Source organism: Aquarana catesbeiana, linkage group LG13 (genome assembly GCF_042186555.1).
Source record: "Aquarana catesbeiana isolate 2022-GZ linkage group LG13, ASM4218655v1, whole genome shotgun sequence".
In the NCBI taxonomy this organism is placed as follows: Eukaryota; Metazoa; Chordata; class Amphibia; order Anura; family Ranidae; genus Aquarana; species Aquarana catesbeiana.
Window position 1 is genome coordinate 88,921,827 of NC_133336.1, and position 24,365 is coordinate 88,946,191.

Below are 24,365 nucleotides of genomic sequence, written 5' to 3' on the forward strand. Positions count from 1 at the left end.
GGACTTTTGGTTCTGCGGGGCCTAGGTTGCCATGGATCGGCTTGGTAGGCGGGGAATGAGGAGACTCTTTCCGCTCCTCCCACCACCACCCAGCATATGAGGAACATCAATGGCTGGCCCTGCATGTCAGAGTCCACGGCCGCCTCTGCATGTCACACCCAAAAAAGCGGCCCGGCGGCCACTGCCCTATGGCCAGTCCGGGCCTGCTTCCCACCCTTGTGGCTAGTTATTGGCCAACCACATGTATGCTGCCTGTTGGCACCAGGAAAACTGAAAATTGTATCCAATACTTATCTAATTTTCCTTTCCTGGCAATACATGGTAGAATAATAAATCCACCCAGTTTGCTCTGAGCTTGGTACAGGAAACAGGCTGTTGTGTAGATGTGAACACCTTATGGTTTTGCTTGGGTCCTGTGGGTGGGGCATGCATGCTGCCATTAATTGGCACCAGGAAGGGAAAAGTAAAGTAAGTATCTAAAATAATTTTTCATTTATTCGTGTTGGAAAGAAGGTTTTAATCAAACTATTATTAGCTGACCATTTTAAGCACCCTGTCAGTGTTAAATGGTTTGTCCCAACCCTCAAACAGCCGCTTTTGCTGAACAGCTTGACCTGTTAGGAAAAGCTGAAAAAAACAGACTTACTGGCAAGATCACCAAATGAAAATAAAGGAAAAGAAGCTATAAGAAAGAAAGTGAATACAGTAATACCTCAGATTGCGAGTAACACGGTTTACAAGAGTTTCACAATACGAGATATTATTTTTTTAAAAACCTGACTCGGTTTGCAAGTGTTGTCTCACAAAATGAGCAGGATTCAAGCCTCTGTGGTGTGCAGTACCGCATTTGGTCAGAGGTGCGGGGGCGCCAGTGACACTCGGAGCAGTTCGGAGCCGCTCGGAAACACTCAGAAACCCTCCATTCCCAAATGTCTGAGTGCATCCGAGCGGCTCCGAGTGTTTCCGAATGTCTCTGGCTCCCTCCCCACCTCTGGTTACATGCGGTACTGCATACACTAACAGTGCCACTGGAACGGATTATCTGAGTTTCTATTATTTCCTATGGGGAAACTCGCTTTGATATATGAGTGCTTTGGATTACAAGCATTCTTCTGGAACGAATTATGCTCGTAATCCAAGGTACCACTGTACAGCCCCCACATCTAAGGATGGGTAAGCTAATCTAAAGCTAAAGTTTTTGCTTTTGGGTTTAGATACACTTTGAGCTCTGGGCTTCCATGCTATTCTGTAATTGAATTCTATGGAGCAGATGTGTCCTGTGATTGGAATAATGATTTCATGTACGGTTTGATGTGTGACAACCAAGTGCCAACTCATTGCTGATGGCAGTCAGTCACCATTGATAATTCTGTATTACATTTACTGATTTTATCTTCACATACAAACTCTGAGGCTCATGTAAAAAAAAATAGCATTGTTTTTAATTACCTGAAAATGAAATATCCCAGCATAGTTTTCAGTGAAGTTTTGTTCTGGAGGTATGACACGGAAAAGTAACTTTTCATTAAGGGTTAGACAAGCAATGGCAGCCAAAAACCAGCAGTCACCTACGGGTAAAAATAAAAATGGTTAAATGACCGGGCTTCCTTCCTTTATCCTGTATATACCAACAGTTACTTGTTTAATCCATGACTGTATCATTCGACAGCAGCACATACCCAACTTCCACCAATTAGGATGACATTTGTGTGTGTTGTGGACTGAAGGACACTGCCTTGGTTAACATATTTACATTACGTTACACAGGATCATGCTGTGTCTGTCCAGGTTGTCACTCATAATCTGTAAAATGAGGCACGGCAGGTTACAGGTGTCCAGTCACTGCAAATAGAAATCCCTGCCAGCAGAGAAGCCTGCCATCGCACACGTTCTCTGCATCTTGACAGCTCAATAAATAAAGCCGCTCTGTCATCCCGAGTAACAATCTTTCCAATCATCTGATATAGGGATAAGAAAAACATACTTTCCTGGCTGAATCCAGGCTGATATCCTGTACAGCTCTCACCTTATCCTATGATAGATTTAATTCTCCTTAGTGTAGAGAAGACACAATTGCAGCTAATTTGTTTTCTTTTTTATCGCAACTGTGTTTCTCTTCCTACATGACTCTAAGGCCTCTTTCACACGAGGGATCCGTATGTCCGTTTTTCATCCTTCCGTTTTCGGATGAAAAACGGACATATATGTATCCCTATGGAGCGTCGGATGTCAGCGGTGACATGTCCGAATTAACCGAAAAGTTTAACGGAGGAAAACCCTACTTTTCCATCCGTTTTCGGATCGGATCGGGTGACGACGGACACTACGGTCTGTCATCACCCGATCCCCCATAGGAGAGAGCGGCGCTCTGACAGGTCCGTCGCTGCACAGTGTGCAGCGATGGACCTGTCATCTTCCTGCTCAGCCGGGATCGGCGGAGCGATCCCGGCTGAGCAAGCGGGTGTTCACGGGGCGGATCATCACTGATCCGCCCCGTGTGAAAGAGCCCTAAATCAAATCTAAAGTGTTAAAGTGAGTTCTATCAAAGTAAGCTCTTGAAAGTCCAACAAGGGACACCTCATTCTAAGTGTACGTTATGCCCCTTGTGCTGACTTTTATGTTTTTAATTTTAGCTAAACGTAGATTAAAAAAAAAAAGCAACATCACTGACCATCACTGGGGGAGCACAACTCTGCCACTGATCATCACTGGGGGGAGCACAACTCTGCCACTGACCATCACTGGGGGAGCACAACTCTGCCACTGATCATCACTGGGGGGAGCACAACTCTGCCACTGACCATCACTGGGGGGAGCACAACTCTGCCACTGACCATCACTGGGGGGAGCACAACTCTGCCACTGACCATCACTGGGGGAGCACAACTCTGCCACTGACCATCACTGGGGGGAGCACAACTTTGCCACTGATCATCACTCGGGAGGAGCACAACTCTGCTGCCACTGACCATTACTGGGGTGGAGCACAACTCTACCACTGACCATTACTGGGGCGGAGCACAACTTTGCCACTGACCATTACTGGGGGGAGCACAACTCTGCCACTGACCATCACTGGGGGAGCACAACTCTGCCACTGACCATCACTGGGGGGAGCACAACTCTGCCACTGACCATCACTGGGGGGAGCACAACTCTGCCACTGACCATCACTGGGGGGAGCACAACTCTGCCACTGACCATCACTGGGGGGAGCACAACTCTGCCACTGACCATCACTGGGGGGGAGCACAACTCTGCCACTGACCATCACTGGGGGGAGCACAACTCTGCCAATGACCATCACTGGGGGGAGCACAACTCTGCCACTGACCATCACTGGGGGAGCACAACTCTGACACTGACCATCACTGGGGAAGCACAACTCTGCCACTGGCCATCAGTGGGGAAGCATAACTCTGCCACTGGCCATCAGTGGGGGGAGCACAACTCTGCCACTGATCATCACTGGGAGAAGCACAACTCTGCCACTGACCATCACTGGGGGGAGTACAACTCTGCCACTGACCATTACTGGGGGGAGCACAACTCTGCCACTGACCATTACTGGGGGGAGCACAACTCTGCCACTGACCATCACTGGGGGGAGCACAACTCTGCCACTGACCATCACTGGGGGGAGCACAACTCTGCCACTGACCATCACTGGGGGGAGCACAACTCTACCACTGACCATCACTGGGGGAAGCACAACTCTGCCACTGACCATCACTGGGGGAGCACAACTCTGCCACTGACCATCACTAGGGGGAGCACAACTCTGCCACTGACCATTACTAGGGGGAGCACAATTTTGCCACTGACCATCATTGGGGGAGCACAACTCTGCCACTGACCATCACTGGGGGAGCACAACTCTGCCACTGACCATCACTGGGGGGAGCACAACTCTGCCACTGACCATCACTGGGGGGAGCACAACTCTGCCACTGACCATCACTGGGGGGAGCACAACTCTGCCACTGACCATCACTGGGGGGAGCACAACTCTGCCACTGACCATCACTGGGGGGGAGCACAACTCTGCCACTGACCATCACTGGGGGGAGCACAACTCTGCCAATGACCATCACTGGGGGGAGCACAACTCTGCCACTGACCATCACTGGGGGAGCACAACTCTGACACTGACCATCACTGGGGAAGCACAACTCTGCCACTGGCCATCAGTGGGGAAGCATAACTCTGCCACTGGCCATCAGTGGGGGGAGCACAACTCTGCCACTGATCATCACTGGGAGAAGCACAACTCTGCCACTGACCATCACTGGGGGGAGTACAACTCTGCCACTGACCATTACTGGGGGGAGCACAACTCTGCCACTGACCATTACTGGGGGGAGCACAACTCTGCCACTGACCATCACTGGGGGGAGCACAACTCTGCCACTGACCATCACTGGGGGGAGCACAACTCTGCCACTGACCATCACTGGGGGGAGCACAACTCTACCACTGACCATCACTGGGGGAAGCACAACTCTGCCACTGACCATCACTGGGGGAGCACAACTCTGCCACTGACCATCACTAGGGGGAGCACAACTCTGCCACTGACCATTACTAGGGGGAGCACAATTTTGCCACTGACCATCATTGGGGGAGCACAACTCTGCCACTGACCATCACTGGGGGAGCACAACTCTGCCACTGACCATCACTGGGGGGACACAACTCTGCCACTGACCATCACTGGGGGAGCACAACTCTGCCACTGACCATCATTGGGGGAAGCACAACTCTGCTACTGATCATCACTGGGGGGGGCACAACTCTGCCACTGACCATCACTGGGTGAAGCACAACTCTGCCACTGACCATCACTGGGTGAAGCACAACTCTGCCACTGACCATTACTGGGGGGGCACAACTCTGCCACTGACCATCACTGGGGGGAGCACAACTTTGCCACTGATCATCACTCGGGAAAAGCACAACTCTGCTGCCACTGACCATTACTGGGGTGGAGCACAACTCTACCACTGACCATTACTGGGGCGGAGCACAACTTTGCCACTGACCATTACTGGGGGGGAGCACAACTCTGCCACTGACCATCACTGGGGGAGCACAACTCTGCCACTGACCATCACTGGGGGGAGCACAACTCTGCCACTGACCATCACTGGGGGGAGCACAACTCTGCCACTGACCATCACTAGGGGAGCACAACTCTGCCACTGACTATCACTGGGTGGAGCACAACTCTGCCACTGACTATCACTAGGGGAGCACAACTCTGCCACTGACCATCACTGGGGGAGCAAAACTCTTCCACTGACCATTACTGGGGTGGAGCACAACTCTGCCACTGACCATTACTGGGGGGAGCACAACTCTGCCACTGGCCATCACTGGGGGGGAGCACAACTCTCTCACTGACCATCAATGGGGGAGCACAACTCTGCCACTGGCCATCACTAGGGGAGCACAACTCTGCCACTGAGCATCACTGGGGGGAGCACAACTCTGCCACTGACCATCACTGGGGGAAGCACAACTCTGCCACTGATCATCACGGGGGGCACAACTCTGCCACTGACCATTACTGGGGGGAGCACAACTCTGCCACTGACCATTACTGGGGGGAGCACAACTCTGCCACTGACCATTACTAGGGCGGAGCACAACTCTGCCACTGACCATCACTGGGGGGGCACAACTCTGCCACTGACCATCACTGGGGGGGCACAACTCTGCTACTGACCATTATGGCGGGGAGCACAACTCTGCCACTGACCATCACTGGGGGAGCACAACTCTGCCACTGATCATCACTGGGGGGGCACAACTCTGCCACTGACCATCACTGGCTGGAGCACAACTCTGCCACTGACCATCACTGTGGGGAGCACAACTCTGCCACTGATCATCACTGGGGGGAGCACAACTCTGCCACTGACCATCACTGGGTGGAGCACAACTCTGCCACTGACCATCACTGGGGGAGCACAACTCTGCCACTGACCATCACTAGGGGAGCACAACTCTGCCACTGACTATCACTGGGTGGAGCACAACTCTGCCACTGACCATCACTAGGGGAGCACAACTCTGCCACTGACCATTACTGGGGGAGCACAACTCTGCCACTGACCATCACTTGGAGGGACCACAACTCTGCCACTGACCATCACTGGGGGAGTGCACATCTCTGCCACTGACCATCACTGGGAGAGCACAACTCTGCCACTGACCATCACTGGGGGGAGCACAACTCTGCCACTGACCATCACTGGGGGGAGCACAACTCTGCCACTGACCATCACTGGGGGGAGCACAACTCTGCCACTGACCATCACTAGGGGAGCACAACTCTGCCACTGACTATCACTGGGTGGAGCACAACTCTGCCACTGACCATCACTAGGGGAGCACAACTCTGCCACTGACCATCACTGGGGGAGCACAACTCTTCCACTGACCATTACTGGGGTGGAGCACCACTCTGCCACTGACCATTACTGGGGGGAGCACAACTCTGCCACTGGCCATCACTGGGGGGAGCACAAATCTCTCACTGACCATCAATGGGGGAGCACAACTCTGCCACTGGCCATCACTAGGGGAGCACAACTCTGCCACTGAGCATCACTGGGGGGAGCACAACTCTGCCACTGACCATCACTGGGGGAAGCACAACTCTGCCACTGATCATCACGGGGGGCACAACTCTGCCACTGACCATTACTGGGGGGGGCACAACTCTGCCACTGACCATTACTTGGGGGAGCACAACTCTGCCACTGACCATTACTAGGGCGGAGCACAACTCTGCCACTGACCATCACTGGGGGGGCACAACTCTGCCACTGACCATCACTGGGGGGGCACAACTCTGCTACTGACCATTATGGCGGGGAGCACAACTCTGCCACTGACCATCACTGGGGGAGCACAACTCTGCCACTGATCATCACTGGGGGGGCACAACTCTGCCACTGACCATCACTGGCTGGAGCACAACTCTGCCACTGACCATCACTGTGGGGAGCACAACTCTGCCACTGATCATCACTGGGGGGAGCACAACTCTGCCACTGACCATCACTGGGTGGAGCACAACTCTGCCACTGACCATCACTGGGGGAGCACAACTCTGCCACTGACCATCACTAGGGGAGCACAACTCTGCCACTGACTATCACTGGGTGGAGCACAACTCTGCCACTGACCATCACTAGGGGAGCACAACTCTGCCACTGACCATTACTGGGGGAGCACAACTCTGCCACTGACCATCACTTGGAGGGACAACAACTCTGCCACTGACCATCACTGGGGGAGTGCACATCTCTGCCACTGACCATCACTGGGAGAGCACAACTCTGCCACTGACCATCACTGGGGGGAGCACAACTCTGCCACTGACCATCACTGGGGGAGCACAACTCTGCCACTGACCATCACTGGGGGGAGCACAACTCTGCCACTGACCATCACTGGGGGGAGCACAACTCTGCCACTGACCATCACTGTGGGGAGCACAACTCTGCCACTGACCATCACTGGAGGGAGCACAACTCTGCCACTGACCATCACTGCGGGGGAGCACAACTCTGCCACTGACCATCACTGGGGGAGCACAACTCTGCCACTGACCATCACTGGGGGGAGCACAACTCTCCCACTGACCATCACTGGGAGGAGCACAACTCTGCCACTGACCATCACTGGGGGAGCACAACTCTGCCACTGACCATCACTGGGGGGAGCACAACTCTGCCACTGACCATCACTGGGGGAGCACAACTCTGCCACTGACCATCACTGGGGGGAGCACAACTCTGCCACTGACCATCACTGGGAGAGCACAACTCTGCCACTGACCATCACTGGGGGAGCACAACTCTGCCACTGACCATCGCTGGGGGGAGCACAACTCTGCCACTGACCATCACTGGGGGAGCACAACTCTGCCACTGACCATCGCTGAGGGAGCACAACCCTGCCACTGACCATCACTGGGAGGAGCACAACTCTGCCACTGACCATCACTGGGGGAGCACAACTCTGCCACTGACCATCACTGGGGGGAGCACAACTCTGCCACTGACCATCACTGGGAGGAGCACAACTCTGCCACTGACCATCGCTGGGGGAGCACAACTCTGCCACTGATCATCGCTGGGGGGAGCACAACTCTGCCACTGACCATCACTTGAGGGAAGCACAACTCTGCCACTGACCATCACTGGGGGGAGCACAACTCTGCCACTGACCATCACTGGGAGAGCCCAACTCTGCCACTGACCATCGCCGGGGGGAGCACAACTCTGCCACTGACCATCACTGGCAGGAGCAAAACTCTGCCACTGACCATCACTGGGGGAGCACAACTCTGCCACTGACCATCACTGGGAGGAGGCTTAACAAAATTCTGCCACTGACCACTACTGAGGGGCGGTGTAAAAAAAATTCTGCCACTGACAATCACTGGGGGAGCTTAGAAAAAACACTGACATTGACTACCATTTGAGGGGCTTTCACTGAGCACCAATTGGAGGGGAAACACAACTCTGCCACTGACCATTACTGGGGGGAGCACAACTCTGCCACTGACCATCACTGGGGGAGCACAACTCTGCCACTGACCATCTCTGGGGGGAGCACAACTCTGCCACTGACCATCACTGGGGGGAGCACAACTCTGCCACTGACCAATACTGGGGGAGCACAACTCTGCCACTGACCATCACTGGGGGGGCACAACTCTGCCAATGACCATTATGGCGGGGAGCACAACTCTGCCACTGACCATCACTGTGGGGAGCACAACTCTGCCACTGATCATCACTGGGGGGAGCACAACTCTGCCACTGACCATCACTGGGTGGAGCACATCTCTGCCACTGACCATCACTGGGGGAGCACAACTCTGCCACTGACGATCACTAGGGGAGCACATCTCTGCCACTGACTATCAATGGGTGGAGCACAACTCTGCCACTGACCATCACTAGGGGAGCACAACTCTGCCACTGACCATTACTGGGGGAGCACAACTCTGCCACTGACCATCACTTGGAGGGACCACAACTCTGCCACTGACCATTACTGGGGGGAGCACAAGTCTGCCACTGACCATCACTGGGGGGAGTGCACATCTCTGCCACTGACCATCACTGGGAGAGCACAACTCTGCCACTGACCATCACTGGGGGGAGCACAACTCTGCCACTGACCATCACTGGGAGGAGCACAACTCTGCCACTGACCATCACTGGGGGGAGCACAACTCTGCCGCTAACCATCACTGTGGGGAGCACAACTCTGCCACTGACCATTACTGGGAGGAGCACAACTCTGCCACTGACCATCACTGGGGGAGCACAACTCTGCCACTGACCATCACTGGGGGGAGCACAACTCTGCCGCTGACCATTACTGGGAGGAGCACAACTCTGACACTGACCATCACTGGGGGAGCACAACTCTGCCACTGACCATCACTGGGGGGGCACAACTCTGCCACTGACCATCACTGGGAGGAGCACAACTCTGCCACTGACCATCACTGGCTGGGGAGCACAACTCTGCCACTGATGATCACTGGGGGAGCACAACTCTGCCACTGACCATCACTGGGTGGAGCACATCTCTGCCACTGACCATCACTGGGGGAGCACAACTCTGCCACTGACCATCACTAGGGGAGCAAAACTCTGCCACTGACTATCACTGGGTGGAGCACAACTCTGCCACTGTCCATTACTGGGGGAGCGCAACTCTGCCACTGACCATCACTTGGAGTGACCACAACTCTGCCACTGACCATTAATGGGGGAGCACAACTCTGCCACTGACCGTCACTGTGGGGAGCACAACTCTGCCACTGACCATCACTGGGAGAGCACAACTCTGCCACTGACCATCACTGGGGGGAGCACAACTCTGCCACTGACCATCACTGGGGGGAGCACAACTCTGCCACTGACCATCACTGGGGGGAGCACAACTCTGCCACTGACCATCACTGGGGGGGAGCACAACTCTGCCACTGACCATCACTGTGGGGATGTCAGGAGCCAGGGAGCGTCTCCGCTCGCCGGGCTCCGGTGCGCATGCGCACGGGACGAGCACTTCGCCGCACACCCGTCCGCGGCCTGATGGTGCGGCGCGCGCGCGTGCACGGTGGTCCCCGTGTGCGCGCCGTAGCCCGTGCGGGTGCCCGGTAGCGCGTCACACTGACGCGCTCGCCGGGCAGGGGGACTATATCTGACGGCTCCAGCGCCCAGTCGGGTTGCTGGTTTGTCGTCAGCTCTCCCTGTTCCCTGAGCCTGTGTTTACCCTGTACTTGCCTGATCTGTGTACCAAACCTCTGCTGCTTGTTTAACTACTACTCTCCCGGATTAACCCTTTGTGCTGCTGCCTGATCTGTGTACCAAACCCCTGGCCTGTTTAACCATTACTCCGCTGGACAATCCTACCTATAACCTGCTTGACCTGTGTACCAAACCCCTGGCCTGTTTAATTACTACTCTGCTGGACTATACTGATTCTAGTTGCCTGATCTGTGCACCAAACCCTGGCCAACTTAACCACGGCACTGCTGGATCTTGTGATACCCTGATTATCACCTGCTTGTACCCTAACCTCTGCTTGTACTTTCAGCCCTGCTCCCTACGGATCCCAGGACACCCGCTTCCAGCTCCGGAGCCTATTATCCTCCCGGAAGCCCGTGCCTCCACGTGCCCTCAGCCTCCTGTACCCATCTCGGGGGTCTGGGTGCGCGTGGTCGTAAGGGCGAGCCGCTCTCGGCATCTCGGCCTCGGTGAGTATTTGTCCGTGACAGTACAAACCAGCCAGATGTCTGAGGCCGACAGAGCGCGCTCTCCTCTGGAGATCCTGTGTCAACAAGTATCTACCCTTGCGGACTCCGTACAGAAGTTACAAGAAGGTTATACACAAATTGATAACCGTCTGCAGCAGATCACCGGGTTACTACCTTCCGCAGCCGCAGCCCCTTAACCCAGCGGTGGGGGTCCACTTCCCCAAGCTCCGGCCAACCCCACTGTGGTCATGGCTCTTCCTGAGCCCAGGGTCCCTACACCTGAACGGTTCTCGGGGGACCGTAAGAAGTTTAGGGCTTTCAAAAACGCATGTTCCCTCTACTTCGCTCTACAGACGAGAACCTTCTCCTCAGAAATCGTCAAAGTGGGGTTTGTGATTTCCCTGCTATCCGAAGAACCCCAGGCGTGGGCCCACAGCCTGATGGAACAAAGCAATCCTGCCCTGAACACCATCGAGGCCTTCTTTGAGAGCATGACCCAGCTCTACGATGATCCGCAACGCATGGCCACAGCCGAAGCTATCTTGCACCACCTGTCCCAAGGGAGAAGACCTGTTGAGGACTATACAGTGGAGTTCCGTAAGTGGGCGGCTGACACAAACTGGAATGAGCCGGCCTTACGTTATCAATACCGTCAAGGCTTGTCTGAATTACTCAAAGACGAGTTAGCCAGGATGGAGACCCCTGCTTCCCTAGAGGAACTCATTCAAGCAGCTACCAAGCTCGACCGGCGTCTTCGGGAGCGGCGCTCAGAACGGTTTCAGCTGCCTCGCCCTGTCTGGGCGTCACCTAGACCTCACTCCACAGTACCTCCAAATGCATCTTCAGTTTCCTCTGCATCGGTCCCTGAGGCCGAACCAATGCAGCTCGGTCTGGTCCGAGGTCCGTTAACCTCCGACGAGAAGCAACGTAGACGGCAGTCTAACCTTTGCCTCTATTGTGGAGGAACTGGACACTTTCTACGCAGCTGTCCGATCAGGCCCAGTAAGTTCCCTCAATCAAACGTATTGAACTTTCCAAACAATAACATTCCCAAGGCTTATGTGATGTTGTTTGTTTCTCTACAGCTTCCGGAAAGGGAGATTCGCCTGCAGGCCATCGTTGATTCCGGGGCCTGCAGCTGTTTCATAGATTCCACCTTGGCACACAGATTGAAGATCCCTCTACAAACCAAAGAGCAGAATTTACAAATCCATTTGGCCGACGGATCCCTTCCGTGCTCTGGTCCCATCACCCAGGAGACCCAACCTATTCCAGTAGTCACAGACTCCGGCCACCGGGAGTTCTTACGGCTTGACCTAATCCGTTCACCCATCTTCCCCATCATACTTGGCCTACCATGGCTACAAGCTCACGATCCACTAATCAAATGGAGCACCAAGTCGGTATCCTTCTCTTCACAGTATTGCTCTCAGCACTGCCTGCTCCCGGATTCCAAAGTCTGTGCCACAATGGCGGTACCACCAGGCAATCTGCAACACGTCCCCTCCGAGTACCTCAAGTTTCAAGAAGTTTTTAGCAAACAAATGGCTGACCGCCTACCACCTCACAGGGCCTACGACTGTCCAATTGACCTTCTTCCTGGATCTGAGATTCCGTTTGGCCGGATATTTCCCCTGTCTGAAACCGAGTTGGAGGTCCTGAAGCAGTACATAGATGAAAATCTTGAGAAGGGGTTCATCCGCACTTCATCCTCACCCGCCGGAGCGGGTATCTTTTTCGTAGGGAAAAAAGATGGTACCCTGAGACCCTGCGTAGACTACCGACAACTAAACAACATTACAATTAAGAACCGGTACCCGTTACCGCTCATCCCTGAATTGTTCCAGAGGTTCCGATCAGCCAAGGTGTTCTCTAAACTCGACCTCCGAGGGGCTTACAATCTCGTCAGGATCAGGGCGGGAGACGAATGGAAGACGGCCTTTAGATCTAGATTCGGTCACTTCGAGTATTTAGTGATGCCTTTCGGTCTCTGCAACGCCCCAGCCACCTTCCAACATCTAGTGAACGATATATTTCGACAATATCTAGATGACTTTCTCGTGGTATATCTGGACGATATCCTTATTTTCTCTCCTACGCTAGAGATGCACAGAAGGCACGTTAAAACGGTTCTTGCTTTCCTGCTACAACACAAGCTATACCTGAAAGCCGAAAAATGTGAATTTGAGAGATCCACCATACAATTCTTGGGGTTCATACTCTCTACCAATGGGGTTGCCATGGACCCTCAGAAGATTCAGGCAATTCAGGAATGGCCGGCTCCATCTAATAAAAAAGGAGTACAGAGGTTCATAGGATTTGCCAATTTCTATCGAAAATTTATCGTAGGATTCTCGGCCATTGTGGCACCTATTACCCAACTAACTCGGCAGCATCAATCTTTTCAGTGGTCCACAGCGGCTCAAGAGGCTTTCCTTAAGTTAAAAGAACTATTCAGTTCCGCTCCAATCCTCTGCCATCCTGACCCGACTCAGCCCTTCATACTGGAGGTAGACGCATCGGAAATCGCAACCGGAGCAATTCTTTCCCAGAGACAGGGACCAAAGGCCATTCTACACCCAGTAGCTTTCGCTTCTCGGAAACTCAGCCCACCAGAACTCAATTACGACGTGGGTGACAGAGAGCTGCTGGCTATAAAGTTTGCTTTGGAGGAATGGAGGTACCTGCTGGAGGGGGCAGTTCATCCGGTGATGATCTTTACGGATCACAAGAATCTCGAGTACCTCAGAACAGCAAGACGCTTAAAACCCCGCCAAGCCCGTTGGGCACTTTTCTTCTCACGCTTTAATTTCCATATAGCGTACAGACCGGGGGCGAAGAACGGGAAGGCTGATGCCCTCTCACGGATGTTTTCCGCAGACTCCCAAATACCAACACCCAGCACGATCCTCTCTCCTCAAAATTTTCTCGGACTAACTCAAGCAGACTTGATATCCTCCATCAAATCTTCATCAGGCACTTGTACAGAACCAACTGTGCATTCCCTGAGAAGATACGAAGATCTTTTCTGGATTAAGGGAAAAATATTCGTACCACAAGTGACTCGGCCCTTAACCCTTCAGATGTGTCATGATCATAAGATGGCAGGACATTTTGGGAACAAGAAGACGGCTGAACTCCTTTCTCGTTCTTTTTGGTGGCCGGGATGGAGAAGGGATTGTAAAGAATATGTGGCTTCCTGTTCCCTGTGTCAGAGAAACAAGGGCCAAAACACCAAATCCTGGGGCCTGCTCAGACCTTTGCCCATTCCGGAACGACCATGGGCTGATGTCTCCATGGACTTCATCGTAGATCTACCAAGCTCAGAGAGTTTCTCCACCATCCTTGTTGTTGTCGACCGCCTTTCCAAAATGGCTCACTTTCTGCCCATGAGGGGTACTCCCTCTGCCGTAGACAGGGCCAACATCTTTCTTAAGGAGGTTGTCAGGCTCCATGGGATACCAAGGAGCATCGTGTCGGACAGAGGCGTCCAGTTCACGTCCAAATTCTGGAGGGAACTATGCAAGGCCTTGGGTATCAATATTTGTCTTTCGTCGGCTTATCATCCCCAGAGCAATGGCCAGACAGAGAGGACCAATCAGACGCTAGAGCAATACCTCCGCTGCTTCTGCTCGGGATCCCAGGATGATTGGGCGAGCCTCCTCTCCTACGCTGAATTTGCGTACAATAATTCTATCCATGCCTCCACCAACCAGACCCCTTTCTGGATCAATTGTGGGTTCCATCCCACATCCTTCGCTAACAACATCCCCGAAACGGCAGTTCCTGCAGTCCAGGATAGGATAAATTCACTACAAGCTAACGTTCAAAAAATACAAGACACACTACGCAAAACCCAGGAGGATTACAAGAGACAGTACGACCGGGGCAGAAAGGCAAACCCAAAATTCGATGTAGGAGACGAGGTCTGGCTGTCCACCGTTAACCTGAGATTACCGCTGCCTTCTCGAAAGCTCGGGCCTAAATTCATAGGGCCTTTTCAAGTCAGGAGGATTATCAACCCTGTGGCTGTGGAATTGACACTTCCCAAGACATACCGGATTCACCCCGTTTTTCATGTGTCACTATTGAAGCCTGTGGTGCCCAGTCCTTTCCCGGGAAGAGGAGAACCCCCTCCTCCACCAGTCAGAATCGATGGCGAGACTGAATTCGAAGTGGAATCCATTCTTGGTTGCAGAAAGAGGGGCAGACAGCTACAGTACCTGATTCAATGGAAGGGGTACCCTCCCGAAGATAATTCCTGGGAGCCCGCCAGGAATCTGCATGCTCCACAGTTAATTCGAAAGTTTCATCAAGATCATCCGGAACTGATGACCAGCCTTGGCGTCCAGTGTCCGCCCTTAGGAGGGGGGCACTGTCAGGAGCCAGGGAGCGTCTCTGCTCGCCGGGCTCCGGTGCGCATGCGCACGGGACGAGCACTTCGCCGCACACCCGTCCGCGGCCTGATGGTGCGGCGCGCGCGGGTGCACGGCGGTCCCCGTGTGCGCGCCGTAGCCCGTGCGGGTGCCCGGTAGCGCGTCACACTGACGCGCTCGCCGGGCAGGGGGACTATATCTGACGGCTCCAGCGCCCAGTCGGGTTGCTGGTTTGTCGTCAGCTCTCCCTGTTCCCTGAGCCTGTGTTTACCCTGTACTTGCCTGATCTGTGTACCAAACCTCTGCTGCTTGTTTAACTACTACTCTCCCGGATTAACCCTTTGTGCTGCTGCCTGATCTGTGTACCAAACCCCTGGCCTGTTTAACCATTACTCCGCTGGACAATCCTACCTATAACCTGCTTGACCTGTGTACCAAACCCCTGGCCTGTTTAATTACTACTCTGCTGGACTATACTGATTCTAGTTGCCTGATCTGTGCACCAAACCCTGGCCAACTTAACCACGGCACTGCTGGATCTTGTGATACCCTGATTATCACCTGCTTGTACCCTAACCTCTGCTTGTACTTTCAGCCCTGCTCCCTACGGATCCCAGGACACCCGCTTCCAGCTCCGGAGCCTATTATCCTCCCGGAAGCCCGTGCCTCCACGTGCCCTCAGCCTCCTGTACCCATCTCGGGGGTCTGGGTGCGCGTGGTCGTAAGGGCGAGCCGCTCTCGGCATCTCGGCCTCGGTGAGTATTTGTCCGTGACAGGGGAGCACAACTCTGCCGCTGACCATTACTGGGAGGAGCACAACTCTGCCACTGACCATTACTGCGGGGGAGCACAACTCTGCCACTGACCATCACTGGGGGGAGCACAACTCTGCCACTGACCATCACTGGGAGGAGCACAACTCTGCCACTGACCATCACTGGGGGAGCACAACTCTGCCACTGACCATCGCTGGGGGGAGCACAACTCTGCCACTGACCATCACTGGGGGGAGCACAACTCTGCCATTGACCATCACTGGGAGAGCCCAACTCTGCCACTGACCATCGCCGGGGGGAGCACAACTCTGCCACTGACCATCACTGGCGGGAGCAAAAATCTGCCACTGACCATCACTGGGGGAGCACAACTCTGCCACTGACCATCACTGGGAGGAGGCTTAACAAAATTCTGCCACTGACCATTACTGAGGGGCGGCGTAACAAAATTCTGCCACTGACCATCACTGGGGTGAGCTTAGAAAAAACACTGCCATTGATCACCATTTGAGGGGCTTTCACTGAGCACCAATTGGAGGGGGCTTAAAAACACTGCCACTGAGCACCACCAGGGAGTGGGGGGCTTAAAAATACACTGCCACTGACCACTATTTGGGGGTAGGGTGGAAGAGTTAAACACTAGCTCTGATCACCAGTGTGGTGGGATCACCAGTGGGGGTGCTTAAAAAAAACTATCACTGATCACCAGTTAGGTGGGGGGGGGGGGTTTAGATACTAATGCTGGCCATATGGTATACGAAAAATAGGGCAGAAATTCGGTCATTTAGACAGTTTGTTTTTTGGCCAGTTAATGGGCACAGAATCGATAATTGTTGGGACCTTTTTGAGCCGAAAAAACGAAGGACAAGTTTGGAAATTTTCTGCCGACCAAACAATAAATTGAAAGGTTAATGTGTTTCCCATCTGGCGCTATCGTTTGTTCTCATGGCTGAATGTTCGTTTTTCGAAAATGGGTTTGGACGATTTTTCGTATAATGTATGGCCAGCATAACACTGATCACAAGTTGAAGGGGGTTATAAATTTTAGCACTATTTACCAATACAGGGTGGTGTGAAGGGGTTAAAAACACTAATCACCAATGTGAGAAGAGTGGTAAAAAAACACCGGGGGTGTGGAAAAAACCCCAAAACGCAATGACCACCAATCCCACCATGGGGGGGGGCGGGAGGGGGGGTTGGGGCTAAAAACACTGCACTAACCACCAATGCATTGGGAAGGGTATGGTGTATATTAAAAACACAGCCACTAACCACTGGGGGGAGAGGGAGTTAATATAGCACTGCTACTGAGCAACGTTGGGGGGGTTTAATACCACCAATGCTATTGTGGTCACTGTAGCAGATGTCACCTGCATCATAAGTAATAAAATCCTCATAATGACATCATACATGTTGGAAATGCAAATAGGTGACATGTCTTCTTTACAACAGTTAGTAAATTGGTATTGTGGGTATCTCTCTGCTCTCCCCTCCTGTAAGGGTGCTGTCATTGTTAAACTCTCAGCAGTGTGCAATGCAGCAGAGGCCTACTAGGCGCTAGAAGCTAAAATTCATTGGTATTTTTTTTTTGGGTTGCCTGGAGCTTTGCTATAAACATTAATAAGATTAAAAAATGTTGTAAAGAAATACATTTAGAATACACAGAATATAAAGTAAATATGCCAGTCTTACCTAAATCTCCTTGACAAATATCTGTTCTGTTTGCCCCACCAATTATAAACTCAGGATTTTCGCATATTTCCTGCAGAGGAAATTAAAAATATGAGCAATGCAAGTACAGGGTACAGAAATGCATGATACATAGAAATAGATAGAAAGATGAGTATACGTATATGTTTAAGACAAACACATCCACTACTGAGCATTCGACTTAAAGTGTTACTAAACCCAGGACCCTGCATTCACTATACCTGGTCTACCACAGTTCACAGAACATGGAAATGCAATTATTTTAGTAAATATAAACTCGCAACGATCTTTTCTCATCAGTAGTATATAGCAGTCTTATGACTTCTTTCAGTGTCCAGCCGAGTACTAGTTAAAGCTTGTAGGAGGAGTTTTCATTCTCCTCTGACTGTCCTATGAGGCTGCATGAACTCTGACTGTCTGGACAGTGCTGATTGGCCCTGTGCTGATCACATGCACCCTCCCAAGGAAAAAAAAAAAACTCTCTAGCAATACACACTAAACTGAGAATGTGCCTGCTAGGGCTCTGTTCTATCAGTAGATGGTTTGGGAACTGTTGAAGAAGGAGAGGATCAGAGAAGACAGGAGCAAACAACCTTTTTACACAATGTGGAGGATTAACCCCTTAGGTTCTACAGTGAGTATAACAAGCATGCTTCATTGCATATACAAACTGATTTTACTGTTGTGGGTTTAATAACACTTTAAGGGCATATTAAAGCTGAACTCTGGGATTTAAAAATACCCTTTCATTGAACCCCCCTACACTGCAAAATGTAATAATTACCTTATACCTTGCTTCCGGTGCTCACCTCTTCTCTTTAATGCTCCATGTAAAGCAGGCCATTGCCATCCTAACGTACAATGCGGGAATGCTGGTCCTGCATTGTACCTGATAAAGCTGTGTCCAGCAAATGGAAGTGGTTTTTGGAAGACTGGTCTAACGGTATGATAGAAGCCTGCAAGGGTAGTTTTTTTAAATCCAGGAGTTGGGTAATGAATGTGCCTTTAACCGAACATTCACTGTAGGTGAATGAATCACTGTAATCACTGTCATTTAAAACACATACTTCAGGAAGATTCACTGCAGTGTATGTTTGAATAATGTCATATTAACTGCTTTGTAAATACGCCCCTTGAAGTATACCAAAAGCCAAACCTTTATCATTAGTTTTGGACAGTAGAGCTTGAATAAAACCCCTGACTTTTATTTGTGCTATCTGTGTCCCTTTGGGAAGATGGTTCCTTCATTGGAAGATTGTCCCTCTATTTTCCAAAAATTTGACTTTTTTTTTTTTTACAGAATTTCTTGCTACAAAAATATGTTTAGACATTTTTGTACTGTATGTGGTTTTATAGTACTGCCTGTTTCTTTCTAGACATTTTCTCACCATGCATTTCTTTGGTAAGTACTACATCCAATAACAGAGAGAAGATCTGTGCCATTGGAAGGAAAATGTTACATTCCAATCAAAATAAATGCTAAGGGGAATTTCTATTTTGCTAAAATAAACATTTTATTCAAAAGCTGTGAATGGACATTGGCTAGACACATAAATCTATGACAATGCAAAATATTAGACAAATGCAGAGGTTGGATGAAAGGTTTAGTGTACTTTAAAGTGGTTCTAAAGCCTTAAGATGGTTTCCCTAATGCATTTTAGGCATTAAGGTAACCCCCCCTTATACTTACCTGAGCCCCATCTCGATCTAGCTTTAATATCACTTTAACACTTTTAGTAATTAAGTAATTCATTAGACCAAAAAGAGATACAACTGAAGAGGAAAGAAGGACAGAGAGATTTGGTTACAAAAGTGGGACATTCCTTCCAAATGAGGGACAGTTGGGAGCTATGCTGCCTGGATATGATAAATATACATCCTAAACTGCATTTTTACTGAAAATGTATTTTTAAGTCCAATATTTTAAAGTTACTTTGTGTTTGATTGGTTTATGGCCTAGAGGTTTAGCCTTCATTAATATTTTGCTGAAATGAGACTCTGATTTTGCCATGCAAACTGTTTAGGTGAAATTTGCTAGGAAAAAGATAAAAAAAAAATCATAAACTAATTACATGATCAGCACTGACATGGTGATCAGCAGTTTTGTTGCTAAACAAAGCCAACTCTATACCTTATGCTAACTCTTTGTTTAACAACAAAGTCATGTGATTGTCATGTTAGCACAGACACACACTACTACGGTATGTTGATAACAAATGATTAGGATTAGCATAAGGGTTACAGTTTTTCTGTTCCCCAATATCTCACATCATGTTCCCAGGTAACAAGAGACCAGGATAGTTGAAAGGAGCCAAGCTGCGCTCCATGTGTGAATGGACACACAGAGCAGTGACTCAGGAGTGAGCCTGCTCAGGTGTACCCATAGTAAACGGCTTGCTATGGGGGCACTTGGCAGGAGGGAGGGGCCAGGAACATTGGCAGGGGGCCTGAGAAGAAGAGGATTGGGGCTGCTCTGTGTAAAAACGCTTCACAGAGCAGGTAAAGTATAATAATTCTGCCTTTAATATCACTTTAATTTAGCTTTTACCACCTGGTGTTCTTAACCTTCTTTTGCTTACAAACCTTCAATGGACAGTCCAAAATGGTCCCCTACCCACTTCTCCATCTTTTCAAACTCATCACCAATCCTGCTATGAGTACTCTACCAAGATGACTTCAAAAGATGTTAAAAGCTTGGTTTTTACAAATGATTCTGAATAGGAAATGAGTTGGAACAGATTGTTATATTTAGGTATCAAAAATTGTAAATCACAAATACACAAACTAACTACAACCAGTGGTATTTATGTTGTTTTTGTGCAATCAAGACATGAAATGGAGGCATATTTACTGACAATGTTACTCGCATGTCATCTGATGCATTAAGTTGATTTCAGGTTTGAAAATGCAGAGAATCCTGTTTGTTTTTTTAAAAATGTTTTAATTATTCGGAGATACAATCCCGATCATTTGGTTCCCATACACCCAAGAGGTATAAATACCTCCACTTAAGGTGCCTTGTCCTATGCATTCATTTTCATGACTGTCAGTTACAATATTATGTAAATAGTTACTGTATCTTATTCATTATACATTCTTTATAACAACTTTAAAATTTTACAATTCCATTTTTTGTACGCAATTAATTAAAGGCAAAAAAACACAGCTCAGTCTTTGAGTCTTAGTTCGTGGTGAAGGCAACCATGACTGCAAAATGATTTAGGAACTGAGCAGACATCATATATGTTTACAAGTACAACATATTTTTCATTTTTGTTGGCATTATTAATGATATTTTGATGCTTGGTGAAATCATAGAGTGAAGATGTAATTTGAAAATACCTAACACAACAGAGTTAGTATTCAATGGGAGCATTCAATAGGTGTTATCAATCAAATGTATTCAGCTTCAAGAATCGTTGAAATCCTAGTTATTTATAGTGAAGGGAAAAAGGTATTTGATCCCCTTCTGATTTTGCACATTTGCCCACTGACAAAGAAATGATCAGTCTACAATTTTAATGGCAAGTTTATTTGAACAGTGAGAGACAGAATAACAACAAAAAAATCCATAAAAACGAATTTCAAAAAAGTTATAAATTGATTTGCATTTTAATGAGTGAAATAAGTATTTGACTCCTTCACAAAATATGACTTAGTACTTGCCTTGTTGGCAATCACAGAGGTCAGACGTTTCTTGTAGTTGGCCACCAGGTTTGCACACATCTCAGGAGGGAGTTTATCCCACTCCTCTTTGCAGATCCTCTCCAAGTCATTAAGGTTTCGAGGCTAATATTTGGTAACTCGAACCTTCAGCTCCCTCCACATATTTTCTATGGGATTAAGGTCTGGAGACTGGCTATGCCACTCTGGGACCTTAATGTGCTTCTTCTCGAGCCATTTCTTTGTTGCCTTGATCGTGTATTTTGGGTCATTGTCGTGCATTGAGGATCACTACTACCTTGCAAGATTTATTTCTTGAGGACTTTTAGGACTTTTTCAATTTTAATTTCAAACAAATATTCTCATGTCCTTTTTTATCTATGATTGCCGCATTTGAGGAGTCAATTGCCTTTTACAGCATGCAATATATTGTTGTTTCATATTAGCACTACACATTTTTTGTTTTTTGATTTCTACACACGGTCAAACCAAAGTCCGACCGTCCAGAACGCGGTGACGTACAGCACGTACGACGGGACTAGAAAAAGGAAGTTCAATGGCCAGTAGCCAATAGCTTTCGTCTCATACTTGCTTCAGAGCAAGCATCGTTTTTGGTCGGTCGGAACAGCATACAGACGAGTGGTTTTCCCGATAGGAATTGGTTCCGTTGGAAATATTTAGAACATGTTCTATTTCTAGGTCCGTCAGAAAGTCAGATGAGGCACTCACACGATCGGAATAGACGATGAAAAGCTTCCGTTGGACTTTTTCTGTTGGACATTCCGCTCGTGTGTACGCGACTTTACCTTCCTTGCCATTCCAGCAATCTTCACTGTGCTGCCTTGCCTGGCACGGACCGGTCTTTACAATGGAATTGTCCTTTGCCTGGTCCTTTTACTGCACATGGAGATCATCTATATAGTGGCCTTCACCCATTCAGCTTCTTGAGATAACATACACAGAGGGCAGAATACATTTCCGTCACACAAGATTTTGTGTAAGGATCAAAAGCTATTTTTTTTTCAACTATTTTCAACAGATATAATAAAATGCTTTCAATGATGTGTATAAAAATAAACTCCAGGAATATTCTGAATTGCATACTTACATTAGTCCAGCTTGGTGCAATGTAAATATGCATAACTCATACATGATCAGTTGCTGGGGAAGTTGAAAATAACAACAGTAGTTGGTAATACTACAGTGATTGCTACCATCTTCCACGTTCTGTGCAGACTGGCTTCCCGTCTGACCACAGGGGGTCACTCACTTGGCACCTCCACCATTCAAAGTATATTATCTGATTGAAAGAGGTGAAGATTGTGACCTCATCGTCCCACTGGGAAAAAATACAAGAGGGTCTATGAATGGCGGCAGTGCCGAGTGAGCAACCTCCTGTAGTCAGTGTACCGAATGGAAGCAGGAGCAGAACCAAGAAGATGCTGGCTATCAGTGTAGTAATGCCAACTGTTCTGTCCACCAGATGTCTTACTTATTATTTGTACCTTATTTGTACCTGTGTTGTTAAATTTATATGCAAATGTGTAATTTACTTAAGACAATCATATGTGGTGTGCAGGCTCCATCTAGCTTTCCTTTTTGGTATTGCTGTAGTTCTGTGTTTCTTTGTTTATTTGTCTGTGTAACTAGCAAGCATGGAATTCTGGGTAGAATCTTAGCAGGAAGTGAAACAGCCACCATTTTGTGAGAAGACATTCAGGAAACAACACATGTATTTCTCTTATCTATCGCCATCACCCCTTAGAGAACTTAAAAAGTAAGTTTTTACTATCCCATCTTGTACTGTATATCTTTGTTTATGCAATGTATGCTGTATTGTATGCAGTATTATACTTATTGAGGTCTATTTCTGTTATTTTGTAGTTTCACCTGGCTTGTTCTAATAAAACAGAGATCAAAGAAATATGGTATCTACAGGGAAGGTTTAGCTAGCTGTCCCAGAGACAGAACAGTGAAATTTTTAAGCTGACCTCTGAAAGGAAGATAAGCCAACTTCGGAAGTCTGTACAGCCTGGGGCTACGCAATATCCATACAGTCGGAAGCCTTAACGATACAGGCCTGCGGCAGGTGAAGCAAGCAGCCACGCTACACAGAGACGCGCTCTGTCAAGCAGCAACAACACTAGAACGGTCTCTATACAGCAAGTCAGCTTCTTCCCTGCAGCCATGTCTCACAGTGGGACATCTTCTTACAAAACACGTTCACGAGCAAGCTCATCTAAGTCATCTGTCGCAAATGCAGCAGCTATTGCCCGTTCAAAAGCCAGGGCCGCATTCACAGACCAAGAGTTGCAGATGAAAAAAGAAAAGGCCCGCCTTGATGCAGAAACGGGAACAAGAGAGAGAGAAAGAGTACGCATGGAACAAGAGAGAGAGGGAAAAAATATGCTTGGAGGTCGAGCTAGCTCAGCAGGAGCCATCTCTGAAATTGCAGCAAGCTATCTTCGAAGCTAACATGGAGAAGCTGGCAGTAGAAAGAGATGCTGCCGTCGCCATTGCAGAAGCAGAAGCTTTAGAAGTAGCCGTCTAGGATGAGCCAAGAGTAGGCAGCAGCATACCGGGTCTAGAGGAGGACCAACAAGATTCTTCACAACGCACCTCAGATTATGTCTACCAGCACTGGAACCCAAGCAGCATCCCACAACAAGAAATTAAATATGACGTCACTGAGTCACATCAAATAAAGGAGCCACAAGACGACCTGGGACCCCAACGCTGCAAGCAAGAAAAATCTGACAGAGTTCCAGACTTTCCAGTTCCAACCAAACCTTCTACTCCACAAGGTACCCAGCTTTCATACAAGCATCAAACACCAGTCTTCACTCCAAAGGTGTATGCAACAAACCGGTACGAACTGCCAACCTTATGTAAGTTTGAACCCAGCACGCCTAAAGAAGAGACTTTTTCCAGGTATGCCTTTACACCGCACCACAATACACCAGCAGCCTACCCCAATGCCAATCAGGCTACTGTAGACTTTGCCAAGATCCTGGCCAAAAGAGAGTTAGTTACCCAAGGACTTAG

General features: G+C 49.4%; 1 protein-coding gene across 5 annotated transcripts in view; it reads right to left on the reverse strand.

Moving 5' to 3' along the window:
* The window catches only part of CAPN3 (calpain 3), a 265,534-nt gene that overhangs the window by 141,908 nt on the left and 99,261 nt on the right, over positions 1-24,365 (reverse strand). For all 5 annotated transcript variants that reach the window (XM_073610524.1, XM_073610528.1, XM_073610523.1 and 2 more), the window contains exons 2-3: positions 17,640-17,709; positions 1,450-1,568 (exon numbers count right to left, since the gene is read on the reverse strand). In XM_073610524.1, coding sequence (XP_073466625.1) covers positions 1,450-1,568; positions 17,640-17,709 — 189 coding nt within the window. The remainder of the gene's footprint in view (positions 1-1,449; positions 1,569-17,639; positions 17,710-24,365) is intronic.